The sequence below is a fragment of the Somniosus microcephalus genome, chromosome 14, assembly GCF_052327205.1.
Source record: "Somniosus microcephalus isolate GS21.2 chromosome 14, FLI_Smic_1.0, whole genome shotgun sequence".
NCBI lineage: Eukaryota > Metazoa > Chordata > Chondrichthyes > Squaliformes > Somniosidae > Somniosus > Somniosus microcephalus.
Window position 1 is genome coordinate 29,331,263 of NC_141000.1, and position 13,322 is coordinate 29,344,584.

At 43.3% G+C, this 13,322-nt stretch overlaps 1 protein-coding gene across 1 annotated transcript; it reads right to left on the reverse strand.

Annotated features, from left to right (window-relative positions):
• Positions 1–1,143: 1,143 nt before the first annotated feature.
• On the reverse strand, positions 1,144–7,525 carry mlnr (motilin receptor). The gene is made up of 2 exons (XM_086006445.1): positions 6,477–7,525; positions 1,144–3,665 (listed from the first exon to the last, which is right to left on the reverse strand). The coding sequence occupies exons 1-2, from the start codon at positions 7,201–7,203 to the stop codon at positions 3,355–3,357; spliced, it is 1,038 nt and encodes a 345-aa protein (XP_085862571.1). The 5' UTR covers positions 7,204–7,525; the 3' UTR covers positions 1,144–3,354.
• Positions 7,526–13,322: the final 5,797 nt, after the last annotated feature.

Below are 13,322 nucleotides of genomic sequence, written 5' to 3' on the forward strand. Positions count from 1 at the left end.
GGTTCGCAAGCGTCCCTGGGATCACGTGGGCCAGGCCAGCCAATAGCAGAAGGGAATCTCCCTTCATACACTTGATAGACCTGTCAAATCACACAGAATCACAGAAACCCCACAGTGCAGATAGAGGCCATTTCGGCCCATCGAGCCTGAACCGACACATATCCCACCCGATCCCCGTAACCCCTACACCAACACATATCCCACCCTATCCCCGTAACCCCACGTATTTAATCCTCCTAACACTAAGGGTCAATTTATCATAGCCAATCAACCTAATCCGCACATCTTTGGACTGTGGGAGGAAACCGGAGCACCCGGAGAAAACCCACGCAAACACGGGGAGAATGTGCAAACTCCACACAGACAGTCACCCGAGGCCAGATTCGAACCCGGGTCTCTGGCGCTGTGAGGCAACAGTGCTAACCACTATGATGGAGATCACCCCAAAAACATAGTAAAACTTTAAATACATTGTTTTTTAAATCACCTTTTTAAAATTAGTTGAAACTACAATAAATTAAATATTTTAAACAAAAATGTAATTTTTTGAAAAAAATAATTAAAGTTTTTTACGAGGCTAAAAATAAACTTACTTTTTTTTAAAAGAAATTTAAAAAAAAAAAGTTTTTTCAACTCTTATGCTGGTAAAAGCAGGCCTTACACCTGCTTTTACCGGGCGTAAGATTTCTAAGGGTTTTCTGCAGGCGGAGGTTCTCCAGAAAGCGGAACTATCCGCCTACAGAGGCCCTTCTCCAGGGCAGGCGTCCGATCTGTCAAGCGCGATCGGAAATGCTGGTTTTCAGCGCATGTGCTTCGGAATATCCGACCCAACATTTCATTCTGCCCATTTCAGCTCTGAAAACGAACTGTATGGAATGACTTGACAACGGCAGCGTATAGTGAGTGAGCGATACTGTTGTAAACTTTTTTGAATGGGATTCCTGGTAAGCATGGGATGCTGCCTGAGACACAATCACTACCTTTCACTTGCTTGGTCTTCCTTGAAGTGCACTGGTGTCTTTAAGTGGTAATGGCAATTTAAGTATGTTACTATCATGTTTTCATTATTTTGTCACTGTTTGAAAGCTATGGTTTTGTAGAGACATATAGCTATGTGAGGTTATCAAATGTAAATGATGCGCATGTTAACAGTTTTAATTATTACATAGCTGTAATTATTACAATCAGAGTCACAGTGCACACAACTTCACAGAACACGACAGAAAACTTGTTCCTATTTTTACAACCAGACAACAATTTTTTGGGGGATAGTTAAATTTTCCTCACATTTACATCTGATTCTGAATCAACTTCTGAATCACACGACACCAGGCTGATACATGACAAAGACCCCCCACCACCCATTTCCCTTGCTGCTTTAGTCAATTGACTGTATGTCCCAAAGGAGGTGATATGCTGCACCATCTTCTAGACTATAAGGAGATCCTTTTTAAAAATTCATTCTCGAGATGTGGGTGTCACTGGTAAGGGTGGCATTTATTGCCCATCCCTAATTGCCCTTGTGAAGGTGGTGGTGAGCCGCCCTCTTGAACCGCTGCAGTCCGTGTGGTGAAGGTACTCCCACAGTGCTGTTAGGGAGGGAGTTCCAGGATTTTGACCCAGTGACGATGAAGGAACGGCGATATATGCCCAGGCCGGGATGGTGTGTGACTTGGAGGGGAACTTGGAGGTTGGTGGTGTTCCCATGTGCCTGCTGCCCTTGTCCTTCTAGGTGGTGGTCATGGGTTTGGGAGGTGCTGTCAAAGAAGCCTCGATGAGTTGCTGTAGTGCATCCCGTAGATGGTGCACACTGCAGCCACTGTGTGTCGGTGGTGGAGCTAGTGGATGTTTAAGCCAGTGGATGGGCTGCCATTCAAGCAGGCTGCTTTGTCCTGGATGGTGTTGAGCTTCTTGAGTGTTGTTGGAGCTGCACTCATCCAGGCAAGTGGAGAGTATTCCATCACACTCCTGACTTGTGCCTTGTAGGTAGTAGTAGAGCCTTTGAGGAGTCAGGAGATAACCCACTTGCTGCAGAATACCTGCTCTAGTAGCCATGGCATTTACGTGGCTGGTCCATTGCAGTTTCTGGTCGATGGTGACCCCTAGAATATTGATGGTGGAGGATTCAACAATGGTAATTGATTGAATGTCGATGGGATGTGGTTAGACTCTGACTTGTTGGAGATGGTCATTGCCCGACACTCGCGTGACATGAATATTACTTGTCACAGCAGCCCTAGCCTGGATGTTATGCATGCGGACACGGACTGCTTCATTGCAGAATTACGGATGGAGCTGAACACTGTGCAATCATCATGGCATAGAAACATAGAAACATAGAAGATAGGAGCAGGAGTAGGCCATTCGGCCCCTCGAGCCTGCTCCGCCATTCAATGAGATCATGACTGATCATCCAAATTCTGTCCCTGCCTTCTCCCCATAGCCCTTGATCCCTTTAGCCTTAAGAAATATATTATCCAACTCCTTCTTGAATATATTTAATGAACTGGCCTCCACCGCCCTCTGTGGCAGAGAATTCCACAGGTTCACCACTGGGTGAAGAAATTCCTCCTCATCTCAGTCCTAAATGGCTTACCCCTTATCCTTAGACTATGACCCCTAGTTCTGGACTCCCCGGCCATCGGGAACATTCTTCCTGCATCTAATCTGTCCAGGCCTGACAGAATTTTATAGGTTTCGATGAGATCCCCTCTCAATCTTCTAAACTCCAGTGAGTACAAGCCCAATCGACACAATCTCTCCTCATACGTCATTCCTGCCATCCCAGGTATCAGCCTGGTGAATCTTCGCTGCACTCCTGCCATGGCAAGAACATCCTTCCTCAGGTAAGGTGGCCAAAACTGCACACAATACTCAAGGTGTGGTCTCACCAAGGCCCTGTACAACTGCCAAAAGGCACAGAAACAATTAGCTTCCACTTCCGTTTTTCTCCTATCTGGTGAAGTCAAGTTACAATATTTATACACATCTTTACATAGAGCTCGCTGGGAACTGTACAGCATCATATAGTTTTCTAGTTTGAATTTATAACCAGTTAAAGTCCCTTCACACCTTCTTATAGACTCATGCAATGGCAGATTGCAACCCAATTTATACCAAAGCAGCTTAGCAATTGTTCAAAAGTTAGAAAACCCACATCACAATAGCCATAGAGCAAATTTGCACATGATGCTGATAGAGCAAACCACTTCATCAAACAAGATACATTATAAACATTTACACAGAAAAGCACAATGCCTGTTTCTAGAAATGTAACATTTTGTAGAGTTTCCCTCCCCTCTCTTTCATTCCCTGTTTATCCAATAGATTTATCCATTGTCTCCCTTGGCTGTTTTAGATGCTGGTGCTCGTCTCCGTACAGCCTAAAGTGTCATCCCTGGTATCCCTGGTGCTGGAGAAGGACCACGGCCGGGCCTGGCGAGTGAACAGCAGCTTGTGGGCTGCTGTTCTGTATTTTCTGGACATGAGGTTGTAGAGGACAGGGTTGATGGAGGCGCTGAGGTAGAACAGTAGCAAGCAGATGACGTTGAAATACTGACTGAAAAAGAACATATCGACGCCCCCACTCTTCGTGGCGTTGGAGAAGAGATTTCGGCCAATGTGGAAAGGCAACCAGCAGATAGCAAACGCCAAGACAACCACAGCTGAGAAGACAGAAGGGAAACATGACCATTAGTCCAGCACAGTTCTATTTATTGTGGGATTCCTATTTTGACTGAGTCAGAAGGTTGTGGGTTCAAGTCCCACTCCAGAGACTTTAGCACAAAAATTTAGGCTGACACTCCAGTGCAGTGCGGAGGGAGTGCTGCGCTGTCGAAGGTGCCATCTTTCGGATGAGATGTTAAACCGAGGCCCCGTCTGCCCTCTGAGGTGGACATAAAAGATCCCATGGCACTATTTCGAAGAAGAGCAGGGGAGTTATCCCCGGTGTCCTGGCCAATATTTATCCTTTAATCAACATCACTAAAACAGATTATCTGGTCATTATCACATTGTTGTTTGTGGGAGCTTGCTGTGCGCAGATTGGCTGCCTCGTTTCCTAAATTACAACAGCGACTACACTTCAAAAAGTACTTAATTGGCTGTAAAGCGCTTTGAGACATCCGGTGGTCATGAAAGGCGCTATATAAATGCAAGTCTTTCTTTAGAATCATCCAGATGTAGGACACCACATTTACAGATAGACGTGGGGTTATTGACAACAAACAAAGCATGCAGCAACTCTCAATGTGTATATAAGAGTTACAACACCAGCTCTATTATGCCCAACGTACGCATTCAATAGCTTGACAATCGAAAGCTTTTTTTTCGAGACATCTGTTGCAATACAATGTTTGCAGGCCAGGAACAAAACAAACATGTAGAAAAAAAACATTACTGAACACATTTCTGATAATGTGTCACAAACTAAACTTTTCCACAGATAGGAGTTGTGTTCCTAATACAGATTTATACAGAGAAAGTGATAGATAACTAGATTGAAAATACTTCTCACGGACAAAAATATAACATTAGAACAGCGAATAATCCGCACATAAGCTGGATAAGCAAATTCACAGTCCTTTTCTATGGCTCACTGGTTATATTTTGTTCATTACAAGCTCTGAGTTTTTACACAGATTTTTCTGCTCCCCGCCCCACAGCTTTGTGTCGTTTTGCATTGTCTACAAGAAGTCATTTTCCTGCAGCATCCGCGCCAAAAGGTTTTGGAATAAAGTAGCAGCAAGAGAACTTGAAGGAGGTTGAGAACAACAGGACTGGCCGGACCGCTTCATTGTGTCATTTAAAGCTGAGCAAAATTCAAATCACCGCAACAACCCAACTTCACATCTTAGTTTGGTTGTAGAGGTTGATGTGAAACACTATAATTATTTATTAAACAGACTGGTTACACACAAAATATTTTGTTTTTGTGTGTGGCGGTACATTTAATTTATTTTGAAACTTGGACAGTCTAAAACTACTGTGGAATTTTTCATTTTGCACCTTTGAATTGCCCTTTGGAGTCGCGCAGTGAAAGTACTGGAAACCAGACTGCTCAACTAGGTGATGTCTGTTTTGAAGGGGAGATAACACAATAGCGATTCTTCTCACCTGGATACATTTCATGGGTAAAATCTAAGCATATTATTGCTTCTTATCTAACCAATGGGCATACATAGGATTACATACATAGGATATACGGTACAGAAACAGGCCATTCGGCCCAACCAGTGCATGCCAGCGTTTATGCTCCACACGAGCCTCCTCCTGTCTTTCCTCATCTAAATCTATCAGTATAACCCTCTATTCCCTTCTCCCTCATATGCTTGTCTAGCCTCCCCGTAAATGCATCTATACTATTCGCCTCAACCATTCCCTGTGGTAGCGAGTTCCACATTCTCACTACTCTGAGTAAAGAAGTTTCTTCTGAATTCCCTATTTGATTTCTTGGTGACTATCTTATATTGATGGCCTCTAGTTATGCTCGTCCCCACAAATGGAAACATTCTCTCTGTATCCACTATCAAAACCTTTCATAATTTTAAAGACCTCTATTAGGTCACCCCTCAGCCTTCTCTTTTCAAGAGAAAAGAGACCCAGCCTGTTCAACCTTTCCTGATATGTATACCCTCGCATTTCTGATATCATCCTTGTAAATCTTCTCTACACCCTCTCCAGTGCCTCTATATCCTTTTTATAATATGGCGACCAGAACTGTCTGCAGTACTCTAGGTGTGGTCTAACCAAGGTTCAATACAGGTTTAACATAACTTCCCTACTTTGCTTGGTTTGCTTTTTTTATGGCTTTGTTAACCTGTGTCGCAACTTTTAGTGATTTGTGTATTTGTACTCCGAGATCCCTTTGTTCCTCTACCCCACCTAAACTTGCACACTCCAAGTAATAAGTAACCTCCCTATTCTTCCTACCAAAATGTAATACCTCACATTTATCTGTGTTGAACTTCATTTGCCAATTATGTGCCCATTCTGCAAATGTATTAATGTCCTCCTGTAACTTGTTGCAGTCCTCCTCAGTATTGACTATCCCCCCCCCCCCCAATTTGGTGCCATCCGCTAATTTAGAAATTGTGTTTTTGATTCCAAAGTCTAAATCATTAATGTAAATTGTGAACAACAGTGGTCCCAGCACTGATCCTTGTGGAACACCACTACCCACTTTCTGCCACTGTGAACAGCTACCATTTACTCCGACTCGCTGCTTTCTGTCCTGAAGCCAGCCACCAATCCATTCTGCTACTTGTCCCCGATTCCGCATTCTCTGACCTTATTCATTAGTCTATTATGGGGTACCTTATCGAAGGCCTTTTGAAAATCCAGATAAGTTACATCTACTGCATTACCATTGTCTACTCTCTCTGTTACCTCTTCAAATAATTCAATAAGGTTGGTCAAGCAAGACCTTCCCCTTCCCCATGTTGACTATTCCTTATTATATTTTATAATAGACTTACCTAAGATCTTGACTGTCTGCTTGTGATATTTCTCCCTGTTTGCAGCATTCGGACCCTTGATCTCGTCCTTGCTTCTCCACAGTTTCCTGCCTATGAACCCATAGAGGAACGTGAGGCAGAACATGGGGAAGAAGAAGTAGATGGTCGAGACCCAGATCATGATGTCTAGGATCCCCGAGCTGACGGCGTATTCGGTGTGCTTGCACATGTCATGTTCCACTCCAAGCAGGAAGAAGAGGGGTCCAGCAGACAGTAGTGCTAGAGTCCACAGCAAGGCAATGACAGATCTTACTCTTTGCTTGGTGATGAAGACTTTGGCTTTGAGAGGGAAGCAGATGGCCAGGTACCTCTCGATGCTCAGAGCTGTGATGTGCAGAATGGTGGCGTAGGTGCAGCTTTCGATGATGTACTGGTAAAACCTGCACAAGAAGTCCCCAAAGAGCCAAGGCTTGTACTTCCACAGGCGGTACAAGTCAAAAGGCAAGCAGAGGAAGATCAGCAGGTCCGACACCGCCATGCTGGACAGGTAGAGGTTGGTGGTGGTCTTCATGTCCTTGTACCGTCTTATGATCAGGACAGTCAACGTATTGCCAGTGACCCCGATGATGAACAGGATGATACAGATGATTGTCACTGGGATCAAGGTGGAGACAGGGAAGAGAGGACAGGATTCGTTGTCACAACGAAAAAGCGGTGGCAAAGTACCATTAATGGAAATATTCTCCATTCTGCAGGGGCTATCGGTCCATTCAGATATACAGACCGTATGAGCAACCGAGAGTATCTCGCAGCACCGCCCCAACCCCTCGGATTGACGATGGGTGCAGCCAGATACGGAGGTCCGGGTCACAATAAGGAGTTGCTAGGATTGAAGTTACTCTACCAACCTTTAATAGAAGTTGCGCCTTCTCGGATATTGCTTGCTTGAGCTCACTGGCAAAGTATCTAGTCTCCAGGCGGAACAAGAACCAAGTCCCTTTGAAGATATCTATTGCTCTGGTGTGCCGGACTTGCCCCGGATTGAAGCCGCAGCAGAGTTTCACTCAAGTCCCATCTCGCTCTGGGCTGAAGGTTCAGCACAACGAGGGCGCCGCCTCCAAAGATCGCCTCCCAGGGGTTCTGGCGTGGCTTGTGGGGTGGGAGGGACCATTGCGTCTGCAGAGCTAAAATTACCACCTTCCTCTTCATAACTTACATCAGAGCCCCGATATATAGAAGGATACAGATGAAAGGGAACGAGGAACTCCCTCGACAGTTACTTGGCTGAAATCCCACGGGGAAACACATCTGAACCTTGACTCAGTCCCTCAGCACAGTTCTCTCTCCACAGGTGGCAGATACATCTTGCCTGAATCAAAATATCAGATTTGTTCATCACCGGTCTTGGTGAAACTAAAATAATAATAAAAAGACAATTGACTCTGTGCAATAAATGTGCAATGATGTCGATTAAAAGCAAAGTGAAAGGAATCTCAAAGGAGCAGAGACTTTGAAAGGGACATGAAATTAAACACTGGGAGTTCGGTGTAAGAAAAGCCCAAAGTTTGAACTCGGAGATACCGCAGGGGCCAAACAACAATTTTTCCTCTATGCAGAGTTGGCCGGGTGGTAAGTTTTGTTGAAACACAACTGCAAACTTAACAATTGTCCTGAAACTCTCAGAGAACGTTTCCCGAAGCCCGCGGTTTAAAACGTTGGCTGCGGGTGCAATTCAATGGAAATAACCCTGGATACAATCAGAAGGGCTTTAAGCGGTCACCAAAGCAAACAAAACAAAAACTGCACATGGTGGGAGTCTGAAATAAAACCAGAAAGTGCTGGAAACACTTAGCAGGTGTAGAGAGTGAAGCAGAGAAACGGTCCGAGTCGACGACCTTTCATCAGAATCTCCAACAAGTGTAGAGTCCGGGAAAGGGGGCAGGGAAAGAACAAAAGGAGAGCGAGAAAAGGGAATAATTGAGACTGGAGAGAGACTGTAAGCCCGGCATTCAGTGCAATGCTGGGAGATTACGGAGTCAGATAAGGGGATGCTAAGCTAAATCTCTACTTTTACAGACGAGACTAAAATAGGTGGCAGAACAAATAATTGGGAAAAATGCAACCGGATTCAGTAGGAATTTTAGATCTTTTAGGTAACCGGGCCAATTGGTACGAGATGCAATGTGGAGAAATGTAAAGTAATTGATATTGGGGGAAGGAACCAAAAAGAGTATATGTGTTAAAATGAAAGTGTGTTGATCACTAAGATGATTATAATTGATAAATCTTTGACAGAATTTTAAAATAAACAGAACTGGGTTATATTAGTACAAAACCAAAGTGGCTATATAGTGGCTGTATAAGGCACTAGTCAGATTCTATCTGGAGTACTGTGTGGAGTCCTAGTAAGCTAATCACAGGAAAAACGATTCTCTTCGGGAGGGCACAGAAGCGAGCAACAAAGATCATTCCAAAATAAAAACAGAAAATGCTGGAAATACTCAGCAGGTCAGGCAGCATCTGTAGAGAAAGAAACAGAGTTAACGTTTCAGGTCGATGACCCTTCCTTGGAACCATTCCAAATATCGGGGATTATGAACAGAACTTGCATTTATATAGCACCTTTCATATCCCCAGGATGTCCCAAAGTGCTTCATAGTCAACAAAGTAGACAGTGTTGTAATATAGGAAAACGCAGCAGCAGATCTGTGCACAGCATGATACCATCAACAGCGATGGGATCTGTATCGTTGGGACAGTCTTCACCTGAACCATGCTGGGACCAGTGTTCTGGCGAGTCGTATAACTAGGGCGGTAGAGAGGGCTTTAAACTAAATATTGGGGGCATGGGATCAAATTTGGGAAGATGTGGTAATTCAAAGATTAGAGACAAGGCAATAGAGAAAGGTATTAATATGGGAAATGATAAACAGACCGTGACAGGAAGGGATAGAGAGTACAAATCTAAGAGTAAATCAACAGATAAGGCTAGAGGTTACAAAAATAATAAAAGGACAAAACTAAAGGCTCTGCATCTGAATGCACGTAGCATTCGAAACAAAACAGATGAACTGTTAGCACAAATAGAAATAAATAAATATGATCTGATAGCCATTACAGAAACATGGCTGCAGGATGGCACAGATTGGGACCTGAATATTGAAGGGTACATGACATTTAGGAAGGACAGGAAGGTGGGAAAAGGTGCTGGGGTGGCTCTGTTAATTAATGATGGTATTAACACAATAGAGAGGGATGACCTAAGTTCAGGAAACCAGGATGTAGAAGCAGTTTGGGTAGAGTCGAGATATAATAAAGGCAAGAAGTCACTTGTGGGAGTGGTGTACAGGCCCCCTAACAGTAACCACATGGTAAGATGGAGTATAAAGGAAGAAATAATGGGAGCTTGTCAGAAGGGTACAGCAATAATCATGGGGGATTTTAATCTGCATATACACTGGAAAAATCAGATCGACAAAGGTAGCATAGATGAGGAGTTCATGGAATGTTTTCGGGATAGTTTCTTACAACAGCACATTCTGGAGCCAACCAGAGAGCAGGCTATACTAGACCTGGTATTGTGCAATGAGATAGGATTAATTAATAACCTCATAGTGAAGGCGCCCCTAGGTAGCAGCTGTTGTAGGAAAAATGATTCCTCGGAAACTAGACTTTGAGTAAGAGAGACAACTTTATTAAATGACAGAGCTCTGGGAGAAGAGTCTGCAACCACGCGGTCTGCGAGAGCACCTTCTCCCCGATTGTAGTACGTGCCGAGCTTATATACAATTCCAAGAAGTTGGTTTTAGATCATTTACATTCATCCAATCAATTCGTTTATTAGCGCATATCGTTATTTTCCTCCAGTCAGGAGTTTACACACTTGTGTTGCCAATTCTGCCTCTTCAGGTCTTCGTTCCGTCTTGTTCCGTCCGCGTCACCGGCGGAATGTGATTAGTTCGATAATAGGATACAAGTGATTAGTTCGATAATAGGATACCAGTGAACCTTGTTAGTCCTCAGTGATTCAATTAGTCCCAGTCAGGACACGAGATGAACTTTGTTCCAGCCATGCGTAAGCGGGCATGTCTCACTGTGCAGTGATTCAATTAGTCCCAGTCAGCGAATTTGTTGTTTGTGTCTTTTCCAGCAAAATCTTGTCCAGCAAAATTTTACATTCAGTTTGAGAGAGAGAAGAGTGGGTCCAAGACTAGTATTTTAAACTTAAATAAGGGCAATTATGAGGGCATGAAAGCAGAGCTAGCTAAAGTGAACTGGCAAATTAGGTTAAGGGATAGGTCAATAGAGTTGCAGTGGCAGACATTTAAGGGGATATTTAAGAATACACAGAATATATACATTCCAACAAGAAAGAAAAATTCCAAGGGGAGGACCCATTATCCGTGGTTAACTAAAAAAGTTAAAGATAGTATTAAACTGAAAGAAAAAGCATATAATTGCGCAAAGATAGGTGGCAGGTCAGAGATTGGACAGAATATAAAAAACAGCAAAGAATGACTAAAAGATTAATAAGGAGAGAAAAATTAGAGTACGAGAGAAAGCTAGCTAGAAATATAAAAACAGATAGTAAGAGTTTCTATAGATATTTTAAAAAGAAAAGAGTTAACAAAGTGAGCACTGGTCCTATAAAAAGTGAGTCTGGGGAATTAATAATGGAAAATAAGGAGATGGCAATTGAATTGAACAGGTATTTTGCATCGGTCTTCACTATAGAGGATACAAGTAACATCCCAGAAATAGCTGTAAATCCGGAAATGGAAGGGAGGGAGGAACTCAAGAAAATTATAATCATCAGGGAAGTGGTACTGAGCAAATTGTTGGAGCTGCGGGCTGATAAGTTCCCGGGTCCTGATGGACGTCATCCTAGGATCTTAAAAGAAATAGCTAGTGAGATAGTTGATGCGTTGGTTTTAATTTTCCCAAATTCTCTAGGTTCGGGGAAGGTTCCATTAGATTGGAAAATAGCGAATGTAACTCCTTTATTCAAAAAGGGAGGGAGACAGAAAGCAGGAAACTACAGGCCAGTTAGCTTAACATCTGTCATAGGGAAGATGTTAGAAGCTATTAGTAAAGACGTTATAGCAGGGCATTTAGAAAAGTTCAAAGTAATCAGGCAGAGTCAACATGGTTTTGTGCAAGGGAAATCATGTTTAACCAATTTATTGGAGTTCTTTGAGGAAGTAGCATGTGCTGTGGATAAAGGGGAACCGGTGGATGTACTGTACTTAGATTTCCAGAAGGCATTTGATAAGGTGCCACATCAAAGATTATTGTGGAAAATAAAAGCTCATGGGTGTAGGGGGTAACATATTGGCATGGATAGAAGATTGGCTAGCTAACAGGAAACAGAGAGTAGGCATAAATGGGTCATTTTCGGATTGGCAAGATGTAACGAGTGGTGTGCCACAGGGATCAGTGCTGGGGCTTCAACTTTTTACAATTTATATAAATGACTTGGATGAAGGGACCGAAGCTTTGGTTGTTAAATTTGCTGATGACACAAAGATAGGTAGGAAAGTAAATTGTGAAGAGGACATAAGGAGGCTACAGGTATAGATAGGTTAAGTGAGTGGGCAAAGATCTGGCAAATGGAGTATAATGTGGGAAAATGTGAAGTTGTCCATTTTGGCAGGAAGAATAAAAAAGAAGCATATTATCTAAATGGTGAGAGATTGCAGAGCTCTGAGATGCAGAGGGATCTGGGTGTCCTAGTGCATGAATCGCAAAAGGTTACTATGTAGGTACAGCAAGTAATTAGGAAAGCTAATAGAATGTTATCATTTATTGCAAGGGGAATTGAATACAAAAGTAGGGAGGTTATGCTCCAGTTATACAGGGCATTGTTGAGACCACATCTGGAGTACTGTGTACAGTATTGGTCTCCTTATTTAAGGAAGGATGTAAATGCATTGGAAGCAGTTCAGAAAAGGTTTACTAGACTAATACCTGGAATGGGCGGGTTGTCTTATGAGGAAAGGTTGGACAGGCTAGGTTTGTATCCGTTGGAGTTTAGAAGAATAAGAGGTGACTTGATTGAAACATATAAGATCCTGAGGGCTCTGGACAGGGTGGGTGTGGAGAGGATGTTTCCTCTTGTGGGAGAATCTAGAACTAGGGGTCACTGTTTAAAAATAAGGGGTCGCCCATTTAAGACAGAGGTGAGGAGAAATTTTTTCTCAGAGGGTCGTGAGTCTTTGGAACTCTCTTCCTCAGACGGCGGTGGAAGCAGAGTCTTTGAATATTTTTAAGGCAGAGGTAGATAGATTCTTGATAAGCAAGGGGGTGAAAAGTTATCGGGGGTAGGCGGGAATGTGGAGTAATCAGCTCAGCCATGATCTTATTGAATGGTGGAGCAGGCTCGAAGGGCCGAGTGGCCTACTCTTGCTCCTAATTCGTATGTTCATAACCAGATAATCTGTATTAGTGATACTGGCTGGGATCTTTCGTGTCCACCTGAGAAGGCAGACGGGGCCTCAGTTTGACATCTCATCCAAAAGACCGGCACCTCGGACAGTGCAGCGCTCCCTCAGTACTGCACAGGAGTGTCAGCCTAGATTATGCTCAGGAGTAGGGCTTGAACCCACAATCTACTGACTCAGAGGGGATGGTATTACCAGTGAGCCAAGGCTGAGGAAAGATTAAGCAGGTTGAACTGATATTTTTGTTGTACAAGAGATTTAAAGGTGGTTTAATCAAAGTTTTCAAGATTATGAAGGAAATTGGTGAAGCTATTTCCGGCAGATTGTTCACTAGGGTGAATACCAGGGAGCAGAGGTTAAAAATGAGGCAGTTCAGAATAGGAAGGGAATCCAAAGATTTCCCTGGGAAAGCTTACTAGGGAAGGCC